Source organism: Cyprinodon tularosa, unplaced genomic scaffold (assembly GCF_016077235.1).
Source record: "Cyprinodon tularosa strain WSP-4 unplaced genomic scaffold, ASM1607723v1 ctg297, whole genome shotgun sequence".
In the NCBI taxonomy this organism is placed as follows: Eukaryota; Metazoa; Chordata; class Actinopteri; order Cyprinodontiformes; family Cyprinodontidae; genus Cyprinodon; species Cyprinodon tularosa.
In genome coordinates this window covers 673,858-692,934 of record NW_024039004.1, presented here as the reverse complement: position 1 = coordinate 692,934, position 19,077 = coordinate 673,858, and the positions used below count along the sequence as shown (strand labels likewise).

At 37.3% G+C, this 19,077-nt stretch overlaps 1 protein-coding gene across 3 annotated transcripts; it reads right to left on the bottom strand.

Moving 5' to 3' along the window:
- Nucleotides 1–3,117: 3,117 nt before the first annotated feature.
- On the bottom strand, nt 3,118–17,731 carry pfkfb2b (6-phosphofructo-2-kinase/fructose-2,6-biphosphatase 2b). 3 transcript variants are annotated; one of them, XM_038291204.1, is made up of 16 exons: nt 17,490–17,731; nt 17,027–17,131; nt 16,410–16,535; nt 15,240–15,336; nt 12,345–12,411; nt 12,155–12,229; nt 10,101–10,157; nt 9,840–9,964; nt 9,472–9,679; nt 8,885–9,031; nt 8,258–8,362; nt 8,038–8,167; nt 7,888–7,950; nt 7,748–7,812; nt 5,665–5,832; nt 3,118–3,272 (listed from the first exon to the last, which is right to left on the bottom strand). In XM_038291204.1, exons 2-16 carry the CDS (start codon nt 17,112–17,114, stop codon nt 3,207–3,209), a joined length of 1,587 nt encoding a protein of 528 aa, XP_038147132.1. In that variant the 5' UTR covers nt 17,115–17,131; nt 17,490–17,731; the 3' UTR covers nt 3,118–3,206. The 3 variants fall into 3 exon arrangements, 2 of the variants coding, with proteins under 2 accessions (XP_038147132.1, XP_038147133.1); XR_005281316.1 differs by having other exon boundaries at nt 3,146–3,272; nt 5,075–5,832; XM_038291205.1 differs by lacking the exon at nt 5,665–5,832.
- Between the last annotated feature and the right edge of the window lie 1,346 nt (nt 17,732–19,077).

Below are 19,077 nucleotides of genomic sequence, written 5' to 3'. Positions count from 1 at the left end.
AGGAATGATTTTGCCAAGCAGGATGCCAGCATAAAAAAAACAACAAACAAAACAAAGCAAACACAACAAACAGTTTAGAGACTTTTCTCAGGGTGTTACAACCTGAATGTCTTCAGTCAGTGACTTTTAGACAAAAACATGTAATAAATAAGACTGTACAAAGTTATCAATGAAAACAGTTTTGTTTACACTATAATATAAATATATATTTATAGTTTATAAAATATTGATTTGCATTATTTTCCTTACTGGGATATTTCAAGGAGTCATCACCAAGAAAATATTTTTCCATGTTAAAATGCATATGTGGGTTTTATATGAAACCTGTTTCATTTATTTTTTTTCTATCTCGGCTCATTGTGCAAACCAGAAACATATACAAGAGCACGTTTTCCTCAAAGTCTGGTTTTGGTCTTCCTCCTTTATTGACCTAAATACTGAAAGAGTGCTAACATTAGCCCACCATTCCCATATCTACTCCACCAAAAAGGGCCAACCACAATCAGGGACTCACCTTCAGTGTTGCTGCTTGTGTAATTTTTTTGCCTATTGAGTTAGAACCAGGAAATAACGGTAAATGAACCATGGAAAACTGCTAATGTCTCAAATGCTACATCTGCAATAATATGTTTGCACACAAGTCCAATTCTCTTGTGCAAGAAAAAACAGGGGTATAAAAACGTGTCAGAATGAGCCGTATTTATTTTGATTTAATCAGAAATATGAATTGAAAGTCAACTTTAGATGAATTGTAGAAGTAAAATACCAGGTTCCTTTAAAGCTACTGATGAGTGACATGAATAGCATTGATTGACCCTTCACAATGGCATCTCTTAGTGGGTTGGATTTATTAGGCAGCAAGGGGAACAACTCCTCTTCAAAGTTGATGGATTAGAAACAGTCAAAGGGATTTTGGTATCTATCAAAAATGATCTGAAGGAGCAGGGAAGAACTTGGTAATGGAAAAGCATGGCTGGGTAATGCATGTGAGGAGCAAAGGCTGTCCTGTGTGCCTGAATCCATAGATGAGTTACTGTAGCTCAAACAGCTGAAAAGCTAAAGGCCTGTTCTGATAGAAATGTGTTAGAAAATACTGTTGTGGCCCAGCTTTGATGACACCAAAAAGTGGAAATCCACAAAGGCCACAGATGCACCATGGACTTATTTTACGCAGACTAAAGAAAATTGTTCCAGGTAAACTCCTTTAGTTTTGTCAGTTTATTTTTTCCTCTGGCAAGCAAACAAAAACAGACAAACATTTTCCTCCATGTTTCTCTTGCACTGGTAAAAAACCATACGTCCACCCAGGTGGTGGTCCTACCATTGACTGCCTATTTATAAAAAAAAAAAATAATTAACCTAAATTAATCATAACTAACCAAAAACAAAGGAACATGACTAAATAACCAAAAAACATAATCTCATAACAGATATTAACAAAAAATAATTAGCTCCTACAAATACAGTTTACCAGAGTTGGTGGTGCTTTGCACTGTATGCTGGCCACACTCCCATGACTAAATGATGTATCCAGACGTTTTTCTTTTACATCTTTGAACAAATAAAAAGGCTTTAAAAGTGCAGAAACAAATAAAAATACCTTTATTCATTTTAGCCACATTCTTTCCACTTCAGACATAAAATATCCTCATCCGATAAGAATCATTATTACAGAAGGTTTCCAGAGCATATACATATATCTTCATTGTAAAAATATTTCTATATCACCCATTTTTGTACTATAATGAAAATTGAAAGTCAACTTTAGATGAATTGTAGAAGTAAAATACCAGGTTCCTTTAAGGCTACTGATGAGTGACATGAATAGCATTGATTGACCCTTCACAATGGCATCTCTTAGTGGGTTGGATTTATTAGGCAGCAAGGGGAACAACTCCTCTTCAAAGTTGATGGATTAGAAACAGTCAAAGGGATTTTGGTATCTATCAAAAATGATCTGAAGGAGCAGGGAAGAACTTGGTAATGGAAAAGCATGGCTGGGTAATGCATGTGAGGAGCAAAGGCTGTCCTGTGTGCCTGAATCCATAGATGAGTTACTGTAGCTCAAACAGCTGAAAAGCTAAAGGCCTGTTCTGATAGAAATGTGTTAGAAAATACTGTTGTGGCCCAGCTTTGATGACACCAAAAAGTGGAAATCCACAAAGGCCACAGATGCACCATGGACTTATTTTACGCAGACTAAAGAAAATTGTTCCAGGTAAACTCCTTTAGTTTTGTCAGTTTATTTTTTCCTCTGGCAAGCAAACAAAAACAGACAAACATTTTCCTCCATGTTTCTCTTGCACTGGTAAAAAACCATACGCCCACCCAGGTGGTGGTCCTACCATTGACTGCCTATTTATAAAAAAAAATAATAATTAACCTAAATTAATCATAACTAACCAAAAACAAAGGAACATGACTAAATAACCAAAAAACATAATCTCATAACAGATATTAACAAAAAATAATTAGCTCCTACAAATACAGTTTACCAGAGTTGGTGGTGCTTTGCACTGTATGCTGGCCACACTCCCATGACTAAATGATGTATCCAGACGTTTTTCTTTTACATCTTTGAACAAATAAAAAGGCTTTAAAAGTGCAGAAACAAATAAAAATACCTTTATTCATTTTAGCCACATTCTTTCCACTTCAGACATAAAATATCCTCATCCGATAAGAATCATTATTACAGAAGGTTTCCAGAGCATATACATATATCTTCATTGTAAAAATATTTCTATATCACCCATTTTTGTACTATAATGAAAACATAATATTGATTACATTCTGTGATATATGAAAATGTAATTTCTAGGAATATATATTTGAAATTTACTAAGGCATTGCTATATTTAAGAAATAAAAATGGCACCAAAGCTCCAAAGTACTGCATGTTTGGGTGACTAATAACTTCTGGTGCACATGCACTACTGTATATGATGTCAGTGATAAGAGTTTCTAGTCTAAAACCTCAACATGCAGAGAAAAGACAGAGTGCTTGAGATAAACAGCAACGTATTATTTTGCATTATCATGTTTATATCTCAGAAGGGAATTGCCCTGCTCCCTGTAATCCTATTGTTATATAGAATATGGTAAAAATCAATCAAAAATCAAAAAATGAATAAGATTTTCTATTGTTTGGCTCATGAAAAAGCTGATAAGCTGTGAAGAAAAGCGGAAGAGGATCCAACCTTCAGTCAGAAACGGACGCATCCACTAGATTCTTCGCTGCTGTCAAAGTCGAATCCTTCACACAGGGACTCCTTGGTAAGAAAAACAAATGTAACCAACATTTAAAAATCAATTTGTCACAACAAAAAATGTAGTTTGGAGGTACTGTCATTACTCAAGAGGCTCAGCAAATTTTAAGCCTTGTTAAAGACTAACCTTAGTATCTCTCTGTAACATATAGACATTAATGAACAAAATGAATAATTAATGTCATTATGGTCTAATGCTCTAATGTTAATGTCTTGTACTGTACAGCTTTCATACAGTTCTGGACATAAGTTAAAATACGCTTGTGCTGGATTTGACTGATTTTCAAGAATCTTTATTTTTCTGGAGTAAAAATAATATGTTTAGACTTTATAAGTATTGATTGTGTGAAACAGGTTACATTTTTTATGAGCTTTCTCTAATCCATTAGTTACATTGATATCGACTAATGTTTAGAAAGGGAAACATGTTTTTTTCCCTCAAGCCATCAACAAGCCGCTGGCATCATTCTTTCTGGATATTTGTAAACACATTCTAGCTTTTTAAAAACTGGTAGAATTCATCAGAAAAGTTCAGGTTCTTGTCTCATTTACATCAGTATGCGGAAGGCATTTGGCTTGTCCATGCAGTCAGCTCCTCTTTTGTTTTGGACCATCTTAAAAGTCCCCTAAAACCTGTTTTTCTGTGAGTAACATCAGAGTTCACCATCTTCTAGTAAATGGACGGCTTGAGCTTTAACAGTTCCTAGGTTGCTCTTGCACATCCTCAACAGTTTTTCATTTGAGAGGGTTTTAGTCAGGTGCCTTAAAACTCGGACACAATGCGTGGCAGAACAGGGTTTCGAATTAACGTAGGCTGACATTATACTTCTGGAATGGCCTTCTCAAGCCCCAAATCTTATCCTCTTCAAAATGTTTGAGTTATATTTAAAAGCTGAATCTATGCCAGGAAAAAAACAACTTCAATGACCAGCTGTGTTAAAATGAAAGGTAAAAAAAAAAAAAAAAAAATGCAGCCAGAATTATGCCAAAAGCGGCAACAAAATGACTTTGATCATGGTAGAAACATTCTTAGGGGCGTTTATTCCCAATTTTGTAGAGCTGGTCGTCTTTATTTACAGTATATTAGGCAGAAAAAAGCAGAGATGAAGCGAGTTAAACCTGGACAGCTCGAGGAGCAACAGCCTCCATGTATGCTGCTCACGCCTGCGGCATCCCGCCAGGGGAAAGTTAACCAAATATGGGCAAGAATATGAAATAGTTTAAACTGGTACGTATAACTCTGACCTGTTTGGAAAAGGTACAATGAATTCAATCTGATATAGATCTACAAAACTACTCAAGCTGTAGCCATATAAACTCTTCATCATGGAAGAGAAGGACATCATCCAAATCAGTTTTTAAAAGCACCAAATATGGACATTAATGACCATTACGACTGCATAAAAAACAACTAACTGGAACTGTACTCAAGCAGACATTGATTTATGGCACAAGTTTAATAGGTAAATACTTTTGGTCAATATTTTACTGATTCAGATAACTCCACTACAAACATTTGTATGGTGGTAGTTTAGCAAAAAATAGAAGCACACATTCAGTAGTGTACATTACGGTGCTTTTGATGGGTTTCTGATGCAAAACAAAGCTGATACTAACTTTTACTGGACAGGCTAATGGAAAATAAGAGAATCTAGATCAACTAGAAACCATATAAACAAATTAGACCATAACAAAATATGAATTATTACACAAATGTATAGATATGGATCATTAGGCATTGAGTTGAATTATGGGTCAGAAAATGAAAGTCTGGCTACTGGTACGACATGTCTAAAAATACTCACAAACAACTGCCTCCTGTCCGAGTCTGTAAGACAGGTTTTGAGGAAGCGGAGAGAGAGAAGACAGACAGAAATGTGGAGAAAGACAGAAGCTCTGTACCACAATGCCAGGCCAATGATTGCACGGTACTTAAATCTACCAGTACGTTTGCAATATTAGGAAATACTTTTGTTTCCCCTTCAACTCTTTGCTTGCATTTATGTTATATAATCATATAAGTGTAATAATTTGTAAATAAATACTTCTAATGTTTGTGTGTCTTTGGGTAGCAGAAAATGTAAAAAAAAATAGCAAAGAGTTGGCATGCTGCGCTGCACATTCAAGCTGGAGACAGTGTTTTGTGAGTAAAGGATCATGCAGGACAATCAGCAGAAGGACAGAGCAGCTCTTTCAAGATGCAAAACACGCCCTGAGAAAGAAATACAAATGCAGCGGTGACATTTATAGTCATTTGCAACACACACACACACATCAAGAAGGTCCAGAACTGAGGCAAAAGGACTAAACACAGGGTCACAATTGTGGTGGGAGGTGACTGATTACAGGTGACGCTGACAGATTTAGAGGGTCAGCCTGTAATTCTGTCACTAACTTGGCTTTGCAGACTCTCGGGCATCAGAGCCGATGGGGTAGGGGCGAGCGGTAGCCATGGCTGGTTGCCAGCGCTGTAGAGCCTGGGCCGCTTGACCTGGTCGTGACTTGACAAGGGAGTGTAACTATTCCTCCGATGTATGAGAGCAGACTCCCTTGGATTTTTACCCTGGTCAGAAGATGAAATACCGCAAGTGTTACAGGAAAAAAAGATGGGGTTACAGATGAGAAGGGAGAAGCACCTGAATGGACACAGCCATTCTAAATACCTGGACATTAATTAATAGAAACAGTGGAGTTCTGACAAAAAAAAAGAAAGCTTTTATTACTGAAGTAAAGCTAGAAGGCCTTACTAAAGCGTTTGTGTCCTCTTAATTGTCGCATCGTAACAACAATCGTATTTGTATCAAACAGCACAAATTTACAGATACGTGTGAAATGGAAAAAAATATATACATTTATTGCAACCAATTCCCCTGGATTGGGATAATGTCTTGCTAACGCTAAACCATGAAACATCGATCTGTATAAGGAGGCTGTTCTTGCAAGAGTGGTTGACTGGGGGAGACCCTCATTCTTTAATTATTATTAAGTAAAGACATTTTTTTTTCAAATAGTCATGAAATCAAAATCAAATTACGGATTTCTTTAAAACTAATTAAAGAATTATCTTTATCAGATTCTCCATCTTTCTCTAAAAGGTACTTAAGGTTTTCCAGTTTTGGTGCTGCTGGAGATTTCTTCCTGTTCGAAGGGAGTTTTCCTCTCCACTGTCACTACAAGCATGCTTTGACTCAGGGATTGCCTTCAAGTCAATGAGTCGATGTAATCAGCTAGTTTTCCGTAGGTAAAAAAACTTTTAATCAATCTGACTGAATCATCTGATTGAATTATCTCTGTAAAGTGACTTGAGATTCAATTCAATTCAGTTTATTTCTATAGCGCCAATTCACAACACATGTCATCTCAAGGCACTTTACAGTTCACCAGATCATCCAGTCAAATTGATTCAAAGTTTTCTATCTAAGGAAAACCCGTTGATTGCATCGACTCTTTGACTCGAAGGCCAGATGAGATGTGAATTGGTGATATATAAATAAACTGAATTAATTAAAAACAGCCTGAGTTAAATCAGTCAGACAGCTCATCCTTGGGTCTTCTTGGGGCCCCTCTCATTGACCTGGATCGGGTCCGTCCAACTGTGGCTCTGAACTTTCTGTTCCTCAGCTTAGTCGACATAAGGTTTTTTTAATTATTTGTTTAATCCGGCCTCCAAGCTGTGTTTCCAGGGAGGCACCGGCCACTTCCATTTTAGTTAGAAACGTGTCACTTCCTTTCATTTGTATTCAAAAACCAACTGTAACCAATTAGAAAAACATTGGTCTGAAAGATTAAGAAGGATACCAATGCATAAGAAAAAAAAGAACAGACATTTTAAACAGGTTGATTAAACATTTCTGTTTTAAGAATTAGACTCAGCTTTTCACTTCTCTGTGTTTTCTGCTCAGTCCAATGTTTTCCATCCCATTAAACACGGAGACAGGGAATCTATCAAAGTTACATGACAGCATGTGGAAAAGGTTGACACTTTAATACTATATTTAAGATAAAGTTCTGGACTAAGTTTAACAGCCTGCCTTTTTCTTTTTAAACACACAATCATTAAATCAAGATGCAGTCAGATCCATGATAATAATCAAGTCAGCCAAGCAGTTTAAATGATCAGCCACAGCTTCCAGGGAGCTAAAATATGAGTAAACATAAACTTAAAACAGTTTTCTGCTTGCAGCTCAGGCCAAGCTGATTAATCAAAGTTAAAGATAGAAAGGGCAGAAAAGAAGTGGGCTGTAAAGAAAGGCTTTAAGGCAGCAAAGTCTCGCATGGAGGGATCCAATGCAGCTGTGGGGCCATTGTGTTGAACTAACAGACACAACAAACGACACTCGGGTCGACTTTGAATCAGATGCTGGTCGTTTGAATCCAAATTGATAAAAAATATGTCACATTTAAATCATTAACTCAACACAGCAGCATACACATTGGTGAATGAATTATAATGATCTGTTTTTCAAACTCCAACTTACAAGTGGCCGGTCTCGGTGTGTGTTTACCGCCTCCACATTTAGGTAAAACATCTCCACTTTACAACCTGAGAGAAAAAGGAAAACAACAGGCTAAAAAACACTAAACGCCTCTATATTCATGGTTATTGACACAGACCTACCATATGCAACTGGAGTTAGCTTAAGAACTGTGTGGAGGGGACATTTCATGTATGGCAGATCATCTGGGAAATAAAGTACAAAGGTTATCAACATGGTGTTTGCAGGTTCAATATGTTTTAGTGTGCGTATTTGCTAATTTTTTTTTTCACCTGCACCCTTGTCCAGGAAGTAAGCCAAAAGACAACGCATCACCGCCTGGTGGCAGATTACCAGCACATTGCCTTGTCTCTCTAACTCCATGATAACTGGTTCAAGACGCTGCACAAGATCTTGGTAGGACTGATAGACAGTTAAAAAAAAAGACAAGAAGAGTTGTGTAAGAGCAGCAGCTCAATCAGCATTCACTTTCTATGAATTAGTGGAGTTCACCTCTCCTCCTGGGTAGCGGTAATGGTATTTATCCTGGTCTCTCGAAGCAAACTCCTCTGGAAAAGTCTCCTGAATCATTTGGTAAGTCATCTCCTCGCATACCCCCTGAAAAAAAATACAAAAATAAAAGTCAAGTAACTTTCAAAATTATATATCATTCGTTACAAAATTAATAAAAACATCCTGACCTGTGCAAAAAAACAGGAATACAGAAGCTTACCTGCACCACTACTATCATAGCATGGCATCTTTAGGGTTTAAAATGGCTGGTTATTACATTCAAAGCTTGGCTCTGCCCTTTGTTGTGCTAATATTAATCACATATGAACATAGCAAGGTGATTCTTATTTTTTGGCTTGTTGTACAGAGTGATGCAAAAAAAATGAACAAAACCTACACAAGAAATGGTTTTATAGTTTGTGAATGAGAGAAATTTCTGCACATTTTCTCACATTGTTCTCTTCTTATTAAAAAAGTAAATCTCAAAACTAAGCTTACATCTTTTCAACAACACCTTTAAGGGAATTTTCAAAATTCTAATTCAATCATTCTAGAAGCTTCATAAAGCTAAAGTTCTTATTAAGTGTCAGTGAAATAATCAGTGGAATCGGGCCCCTTGGTACTGACCGCATCGATCTCGTTGAGGATTTTCCACTGCTCGTACGGCACACCCAGCTCTTCTGCGGTCTGGATGGTCCTCCTCAGCTGGCTTGTCCATACCTTCAAGTCCGACAGTTTGTGCTCATCAATGAAATCTCGCAGGGCGTGGGCAAACTGGGCATATGAAGAGGGGAAGGAAAGCCAGGTCGTTATGCTGAATTATTTTCCTTCATAATGATGTTTTATAGGGAGCAACAAATGAGAGGGATAAAAGAAAAGGTGGAGGCATGCATTCATGGGCGTTAAACGGCCATTTTCCAAACATATACTCTTAGGGACCATGATGTGCTTTTTTGGACCCCATCAGAAGGACCGCTGTACTTCGATTAAGGATCAGGTTTAGGACTAAGGCTTGAATTGAGTTTAGTTTAGGTTTAGGCTTAAGCATGTTGTAGTAAATGTAATTGTAAAAAAAAATGAGAATCTCCACCGGCATATGCTGGTAGGGTCTGCCACATAAGGCCCAATGACATACATAAATACATGGATACTTCTGCAAGGCACTGTAGACTCTGGTTCTCAGCTTGAGTGGAGAGAGAGCAGCCCTGTTTTACCTGTTTTCCTCTTGGAGAAAGCTCAGAGTCTCCTCCGATGCGTCCTTCCATGTTGTGGTTGCTCTCTCCGTGTCGACACAGGTAAATGGAGTGTGAGTGCACGTGGATGTTCATGAGGTAATACACTATCTTGCTTTGGATATAGTCCTGCACTCGGTTCACCAGGAAACGTTGGCCCACATTTATAACCTTGATAAAGGAGAGGTCCCTGCAGGAGACATTGGGTAAAATGAAATAACTGCTCACTGTCGCCGTCTAGTGTTTCATGTCTAAATCACAGGTTCTTTCAACATCAGTTTTGCTTGAAGTTACCCTAAAGGGAGAACAATAAGTGTTTTCTGTGTGAAAAAAACTTGATAACATCCTACTTGTCATATTGGTCAGGATCTAATGGTTGATAGGTGACCTTGTAGCACTCTATCCGTTTCAGGAAATCCTCCATTACCCTCTCTCTGTGTTTCTCAGGGTAGTCTGGACTGGAGACTTTAACTTCCTGCAACGGCAGCGGGACGTGTTTAAATACCTCAAACAAGCAGTGCATCTCTCATTCTGAACATTAGTAGATCAGGGCTGAAATGAAGATCACAAGACACAGTCCAACCTCACAGACGAGTGACATGAGGTCATACCAGAATATTGGCAGCAATAACGTCTGGGTCGTCACACACCGACTCCACAAAAAACACCTGTTGGAAAAAGGGGCAGATCTTCAAAGATCATTCATGAAATTCAACTTTAACAATGACAAAGTTTCCTTTAAGGAAAATCTGCAAAGATATATTAAATATTTTAAATCCAAACGCTTATCTTTGTTATTTTTTACATTATTCTCATAAGGCATTGAGTCAAATTTCATAATGTGACACTTATACTGACTATATAATGTGTTTTGGATTGAACTTTAACACAATTTTTTATAACACTATTATAAAACACATAGAAAATTACACTGACTGCTATTTGAGATGTTTCTTCTTAGTATTGTTTTTAGGCGCAACCACTCAAAGCTGAAGCAGCACTTTAACAGGCAAAGTCAATGACAAATGAAAAATATTAATTCTGTGATATATTTTCCTTTTTTGAGATGCTGTCCAGGTTCATAAATATTTGAAGTCCATTTGGAAACATGATCTGAACTGAGAGGCAATATTCTCACAGAAAACCAATGTTTACACTCAGTTTTTGTTTCAGCTCATGCATCGGTGATCCTTAAGACGCCTGAGGAAATGTTCTCTTTTACCAGCGCTAATTACTGAATGTAGAACAGCTTCTCCAGCTGTCTGCAAGGTCATGTGCATCAGACATCTCTGACATCAATGGAAACATCCCGATAAAATTATGCTCTTTATTTTCACCTGCTGCCAGCCAGCACTGTCTTCCTGTTGCCTCTAAAAGAGTTGACCTATTTCTATACCGCAGTTTGTGGAAAACAGGCGCAGGCAACAATGCTAAGCATGTCTTCACATTCAGAGGAGGCGGAGCTAAGAGGGATAGCTTCCCACCAGACACCCGAGTATTTCAGGTTCATTTAGCTAATTCAGGCCTGGACTTCACCAAACAAGCACATAATGAAAGAAGGGAAGAGAAGAAAGTAATGAGAAGGTGCAATAAAGCAAAAAGGGTTTGGAGAAAGGGAGATTTAGTTTGTCTCTTTGGATAATTGCCCCATTAGTTTTATGTTACATTTTTGGACTTTGGAGTCAGGCTGAGCTCTATCCTATCAATACAACAACAGCACACTAACAAGATGTGACAGAAAACCACAGAAAATTGCAAACCTGATTAATGCTGGAAGACAATAAATACATAAAGTCATTGCTGGATTTGAATTTTAACATGAGACCAGAAACAGAGAATATACTGTAGGTAGAGCACAAAATAAAAATGGATATGAAAATACTACACTTCTGGAGTTCATAGAGTCGGAAAATTGTTCTTTTCCCCAAAAATCTTAATTAACTTAAAAGGGTAAATACAGCCCAAATCAAAGAAATAAACACCAGCCTTATTAAAAGGATGGATGCTTCTCCCTGGGGTTTCATTTAGGGTATTTCTGATGAAATCATTCCCCAAATACAATTCCCCAATATATGATGCTGTGTTGCTCTGCATTTTTTTACTTTAGGGGCAAAGTTCGATGAAACATGACAAAATCTCCGCACTGCGGGATATATATATATATATATAAAAAAGAAAAAACTGTTCAAATGCCACTTCAAACATTCAGAATTTGTCAATTTTCAAGTTTGCAGGGACATTTAACATCACTATTTAAAATTGACTTTTAATATTGAAACTTGGCTAAATGACCTCTCTCCATGTAAAGGATAAATAAAGTAAAGGATCTGACTTTAAAAATGCAAAATTAAGACTCAGATCAGTGTCAGAGCCAGATTACAAAATCCTAGAGAAAAATATGATATAGTCTTTGTGAACCACAAATAAATAGTCACAACATCTAGTTCATTTGCCCAAACTCCCTTCTTTTCTTACCGTTAGATGTGTTTTACAACATGTTCTCCAGTTATAAAGATCTCATGGATAAAAAGGTAAAACAGAGTACAATTCTTGTTGCTGCATTTCACAGAGAGAAATTCAAGGCTAGTTTAATAACATGTAAAAGCTCAAGGCTGCACACTCTAATCACACAAATGAATAATGATAATAAAAAAAAAAGTTTTACCTTGAAGCCATTTTCCTTCACAAAATCTTGAATAAGATCCCGCCTTTCCCTCGTCGTGTTTGTTGCATCAAAAACCTGACCATGGAAAAACAGGGAGGTGCGTCAAAATCGCTTCTTACCAGAGAGGGTTATGTGATTAAAAGGTGTTGAAAACAAACCAAATGCACATAAAGATGGAGAGGAAACTCACTGCAATCTGACCCCACTCCTCTGTCAGGTAGACCCTCACGTCCTGCAGAGCCACCAGAGCACACTGCCTGTAGGGAGGGAGGTCAAACCCAGTCACTGAGATAAAATGTCTTATTAGGGATCGATATCAGAAATAGGTGAACATTATGTTATAAGGGTTCTGTGCTCAGTTAATCTGATTAGGTTAACAGATTTCTAATCACTCAGTCGAATTTCAGTTAAATCCCTTTAAACAATTTTTATGGGAAAGAATTTGAAATGTTGTGTCTAGCGATGAAAAAAACATCCTTCTCGTTTACTGTGCTATACTTTTTAATTTTACTTAAGTAATATTCTTGTAAAATATTGCTACTTCTACTTGAGTAAACTTTCTGACTTTGTCCTCTGTGAGTAATTTAAACCATTCCAAAATCACATAATCATATAGTAAACAGTAGATATTAACAGTGGAAGTTTGTTACTCTGTCCTAACATCTATACAGGTAAGGATTCGTTTTCTAAGTGTTATGTTGGAAAAAAATTGGTAAAAGTATTTCTTCTGCACAAATTTGTTCTTTTATATTCATGACGTGGCCTCTGTATAGGAGTCGTGCACACTAACCAGCATCATCTCGATACATTAAACCTGTTATGTTAGTATCCAATACTTACCCAGTACTCAAGTAGCCTTTTAACCAAATACTTTTTCACTTTACTTGAGTCATTTCTTAGATGTCTACTTTTTACTTTTACTTGAGTAAAAGCATGTTAAAGTATCGCTACTCATCTAATATAATATTTGGGTACTCTACTTAACTCTGCTTGTGTTGTATAATGAAAAATAATCCCAAGTTAAACTCAGGCATGCAACAGAAAATAATATAAAGTTGTTATAATTTAAACATTTTTTTTGGGTAAATCAACCTGAAACTGAAGTTGTTTAGAGAATGTGTGAACAATCTACAAACTCAAATTTATCTCAAGAATAAATCACATCCAAATTGGTGGTAGAGTTCAAGAATTACAGCCTTGTGACGTTTAGAGCCATTTCAAACTGTGTTTTGTGGACAAAAGCATCCTCAACTGTAAGACGAAAGCAAGCATAAGGTATGTTGTTGATCCCACGTGTGGAATTTGCTTATAGAAGCTCGTGACTTGAATACAAAAGTGGTTAAAGCTCTTATCTCTACAAGTGAAACTGGCAATCCTTGGGCTGCAAAAGCAAAACAAATCCTTCAGGGAAATGGTGGGAACATTCGGAGCTGCCAAATTAGCAGTTTGTTCCATGTTCTGGTAAAAAGGAAAGAATGCACTGGAGAGGCAAGGACGCCTGGAGAAAACAGCACAGCTGAATGGTGAGAAGATGCTTCTCATGTTAAAAAAAGGTCCCATCCAGCCAAATGAAAATGTTTTCGAAACGGTAAACGTATCATTATCCAAATCTAGGATAAGCCTCAAAAACAGAATGGACAGAGTATATCTGGAAACAAATCCCAAAAACAATGAGAAGACAATGCTGAGGTATGTTGATAATAGGAGGGGTGGGGTAGGGTATTCTTTTGTTTTGCTGCTAAAGCCTTAGGGAGCCGGAGAACAAAGGTACCACTTTTCATCACTTTTCTACATTCTATTTATATTCTCTAATTTGAAAGATTTTTTAACTAACTCTATGTTCTCTTTGCTTTTTCTCTTCATATTAGCTTGATCAGGCCTGGAGCTCTGTTAAGAAGGCATCAGCTGGGCTGCTGCTGCCAACAAGTTGAATTATCGTATACGTAGTTTGACGAGTTTGGCCTTTTTTCTGTGTTTAGTCCTACATTGGTCTTTTTGAGGCCTTGACTAGAGGCGGCTCATATTGAGCCTACGTATCTAAGGATCTTCCTCTTAAAAGGGAGTTTTTCCTCCATCATTACTGCATGCATGCTGAATGTGAGGGATTGCAACAGAGTCATGACACAATGCTGAATGTCTACTGTTGACATATGCTCATCCAGGAGGAATGAATCCTGCAAAGTCATTGATTTAATTATCCGTTAAGTGTTAGGATGTGCTGTGAATTAGTGCTCTATAAATAAACAAATCTGAATTGAATTCACTTTCCCAGCATTGAACGTAACCTTGTGAAGCTCACTGGTTACAATTTATTAATCCAAATGTAGAATGATTTGAAAAGAAATCAGAAAAATTGTTTGGTGATTTGATGAAAAGATTTACCCAGGAAGTTAATCTTCCACCATCCTTCATTTCCAAACTGTAGTGGCTGCAAAGGAATTCTTAAATTACCCCTGCTTTTCTTCTCTACTGCTCTACAGCAAAAGCTAATATTACAAAATGTGTAACTACTACTAGAATCTCTTTCACTGCACCCTTCTGACAACAAAATGACTGAACTGGAGGAATATTGATACACATCCGACAGCTATGCAGCCCCATGGAGGACTTATGTCACTCTGATGAGTGACAGCAGCAGCTTGTTTCATATCTAGGTCACAATTCAGCAGTGGGATGCTGTCAAGTGTTGGTCACTTTTACATGATAGTTATGCATTTGAAATCTGAATTAATTTACTGTAACAGGAAAAAAAGGGAAGAGGGCTACTTTCTACTCAATAATCATCTTTAGGAGCTCAATGCATATTTAGAGTTGACATATAGAAAAATCTGGTGGTCATAATCTGTTTTATTCCTCTCTGTATGTGTGTGTGTCAGGTTGGACTAGCACAAACATTTGGCTGACTGAACTTTGATTGTGGGCCAGAAAAATAGCTTAGTCACTGATGCAGCGGAAGAGTGCTGGATGGAGGAAATTAAATACGCAGACAGCAGAGATAGTACCCCTTGCCATCACACAGAAAGTGAGTGCACTTCGTAATGATGTCACAAGAGGACACAAGATTCGCCCACAAAATAAGACTTACTTTCTAATTTTCATGGCTTCCTTATTGTCGTGGCGGAAGAAATCATAGGATTTATAGGCTCTGACTGCCTCCCTGCGATACACACCCAAGTTAAACACTGTGGAAAAAGGACACTCCATCAACATAATGCCAATACGGTCATCATAGCTCACATTTTCCTAGTAGTAGGGATATTTTGTTGGCTGTTTTACTTAAAAAAACAAAAACTGATTGTAATCTGATCGTAAAACTGAGTTCCTAAATAATATTTTGGCGTATTGCACTTTTTTTTTCCAATACAAATTCACATGTGGATAAAACAGATAAATAAGGAAATGTGTCAGATAGAATCTTTGTTTCTCTTTTTTTAATGTGTCCCATTGGGCAGTGAGGTCAAGGTACTTTATTTTGATCAATAAAGTGCAACCCAGTTCTGTTTGATCCATGAGCGAAAAAGCAAGTCCATTTAAACAACTATTAGAATAGGAATAACTGCTTATGTAAGGAAAACATACGAACCAACTCACTATGCTAACTTTGCTATATGTTTTTAATCATCCTGAGTCATCGTTATTTATTTATTTTTATATATTTTTTTTACCTCAAAAGTGTTTGATTATGGTTTAAACTGTTAGTATTGAGGAGTATTTCTAAAGATGTTCTAAAGGTCTGTAAGAAGGTTTTATTTAGACTCTGGCTGCTTTTAAAGTCATCTTCTGACAACTTATAATACCAGTCTTAATGTTTTTATTTTTAAGTGATCAGTACAACATAGAAAATGCAGCCATTGACTACAAATAATATTTGAAGACTTCTAAAATAGCCTGAAATACTACTGATAAAGATAATTTCAAAAACCTATGTCCCCATAAGCAAAGAAAAAGTGCAGTTATGCAAAAATATTCTTAATTTACTTTTTGTCCTCTAGTTCTATTTTTTCCAGAAAATCTATTATTTATTTTGTCTTTTATTGGTTATAACTGTGCTATAAGCTATGTGTTTGAGTTTCACCAGCTAAATATAACTTGGAAAACAAAAAAAATATATTTTTTTTGATGTTACAATTTTCCTGGTTGATGGAAATATGCAAAAATATAAAATAGAGTAGACAGACTCAGCAGGTCCACATAAGATATAGATGAATTGGAATCACTGAGCCAAATTACAGGGAAATCAGTCCCCATGTTGTACCTTTGGTCGGGACTCCAATCCAGTTAAGATAACGTGTGAGTTTCTTTGACATGTAGGTCTTTCCTCTTGCAGGAAGGCCGATCATCACAATCATAGTTGGAGAGTTTGTCATATAGGAGGCCCATGCTGCAAGGATGCAAAGAAGATGCATTATTTATAGCTACAAAAAGAGAAAGAGGTTTAATATCTAGGCCACTGTGTGTAGACCAGACAAAAATAATTGTCTCTTCAGACACAAATATCCTTTATGGTCAGAGGTCCAAAAAAGTAAATTAGAAGTACTAATATCCTGGGAATGAAAACCAATTTTCCTAAGAATAATGGAAAGAAAGTGTCACATGAAGTATTTTTAAATTGGTGGTCATAATTGACCTTTTGTTCATCTTTGCCAACAGAAACACCCCCAGTCTTTCTCTGACCTCTGAGTAAATTGTAGTTTTAAGTAAAGAAACTTAAGCACAAAAGATGTGATTAAAAAAACATTTGTAAATTGGATCTGGATTGGAGAGGACAATGCATGGGCTCACATTACAGATGCAACTGTGGAGTCTTGATGCAGTCATGCACAACTTGTTCAAATCTAATTCTGGGAAACCAATGGGTTTAAGTTCACTTACAGCACTTCTTCTCATTCCATCTCGGGTCCATTTTCTTTGTCTCATTGGAGTTTGTTGAACCTCCAATTTCTCTTTGGTTGCTGGACATGTCTGCTTGTTTTTTTTCTAAATGAAAACATATGCACACTCTCAGTGGAAACATAGTCCAAACTGATCAAAGAGGAATAATAAATGATAATGAACATTTAATGGATTACCGTAATGCAAAACCACAGGGGAAAAAAAAAAAATCAGACTCACCAGATGTCTATAAATAACTTATGGTTATGACTTTATGTATCCTTGGCAACATTGCATGCAAAATGATGGACCAATGATGCTGCTACAGCATCATCTATTAAAAATCATCTCACCATCACAAGTATACGATAGGACCTATGATGTCGGAAATTTGGGCATATTTAGGAAATAATCTAGAAAAGTCGCATCTCCTTCAGCACAATATGGATTGCTTTAATTTTACCTGACCGCTTAGGGAATCTTTGGTTCTTTAGCGCCGCCTCTGAAGGATTAAAAGCGGATGAATCCCCGGATCAGCAGGACCGACAGTCTGCAGCGACCGCTGCGGTCGGAGGAGCCGATCTGCTCGGTCAGCCTGTGTCCTTCGTGTCCTCAGCGCGCTGGGCTCTGTCCAGGCTGGAGGTGCGCCTCCGCGTCACATTCTGTATCTTTACCGTAAAGTTGGGAATAGAAGAACTGCGGCATTACTCCATAAAGTACAGCATCTGCAGCAGGCTTCTCTGCAAAAACAGGCCGACGTGTCTATTTGGGCTCAAAGATCAGTGCTCAATAAATATATAATATAAACAAATATAAACAAACACAAACAGAATTACATTAATGATTTAGAAAATAATAGGAAAATATATTTATTTTTGTATAACTACTGTTGTAGTTTACAGCACCCCCCCCCTCAAAAAAAATAAATAAAAATTAATAATAAAATAAAAATAAATAGGCAAATTTTTCAAAATTCACTTAAGGCAACAAAGAGGTTTTAGTTACTGAAATCTTTTGAAATTGTCATTTCATTGCCTAAGCAGTAGTGGTGCACCGATGCCATTTTTTTGCCCCTATTCCTGGCTGTGCAGTATTGGCCGATACCGATACCATATCGATACCATCTGTTTAAAATTGATGTGTGTGTGTATATATGAAGAACTTCATACTACTTGGATGTAAAATAATTTCCATCATGGCTTTGTCAAGCTGCTGCCTACCTTTGTAAAGCAGGAAAAAGACTAATACAAAGTGAATCCAGTAAAATTGGATTGCCTTCCTGGAATGGGTGACAATACTTGAATAAACTTTTAGTTCTCAAAACGGCCTATTTGTTGGTACTCATCCATACCGATACGACCATTTTAGTGCTGGAATCGGGCCCAGTCTGACACTGGTATCGGTGCAATACTACTAAGCAGTTTTGAATAATATCGCTGAACATTACTGATTCTTCCATGGAACCTCTCCCCACCCACAACATGTGGCCTAATTGCTTGATAAGCTAGATGTCTACAGAGTGCCTGATCCAAGCTCATTAGTTTAGTGGAGGAAAAAATTGTGGTAAATAGCAGGATGCACAGACAAGAAGAATTACCAGTCCTGACAGAAGACAGATGCATAGCCCAGTTAAGTTGGACTAAGCGTTATGAAAAGAGTCCAGCTGTCATCCTTCACATCACACAGTCTTTCACGTCCCACGTCAGTAATGGCACTCCATCTGTGTATTTCTACCTTGCTATAACTATTTACGTCTTTTTATTATCTTATTTCAATTCTTGTCCACAGTCATGTGACATCCTGGATTGACTACCTTCTTTAGGGTCTCCAAAGCAAATCACCTCTCAAGCTTCAGAGTTGAGAATGTAGCTGCTAGCTGTCGTCACCCAAGCTCCTTCCTATAAACACATCCCTCACGCAGGGCGCATCATCTTTAAAGTTCTTTTAGTTTGAGGTTTAAAGCCATCTTCAATCTCCCCCCTCCATATCTATCTGACCTTCTACGGGTCAGATCCTCACGGACTCCCTTAGATCAGCCTCCTCCTCCCTCC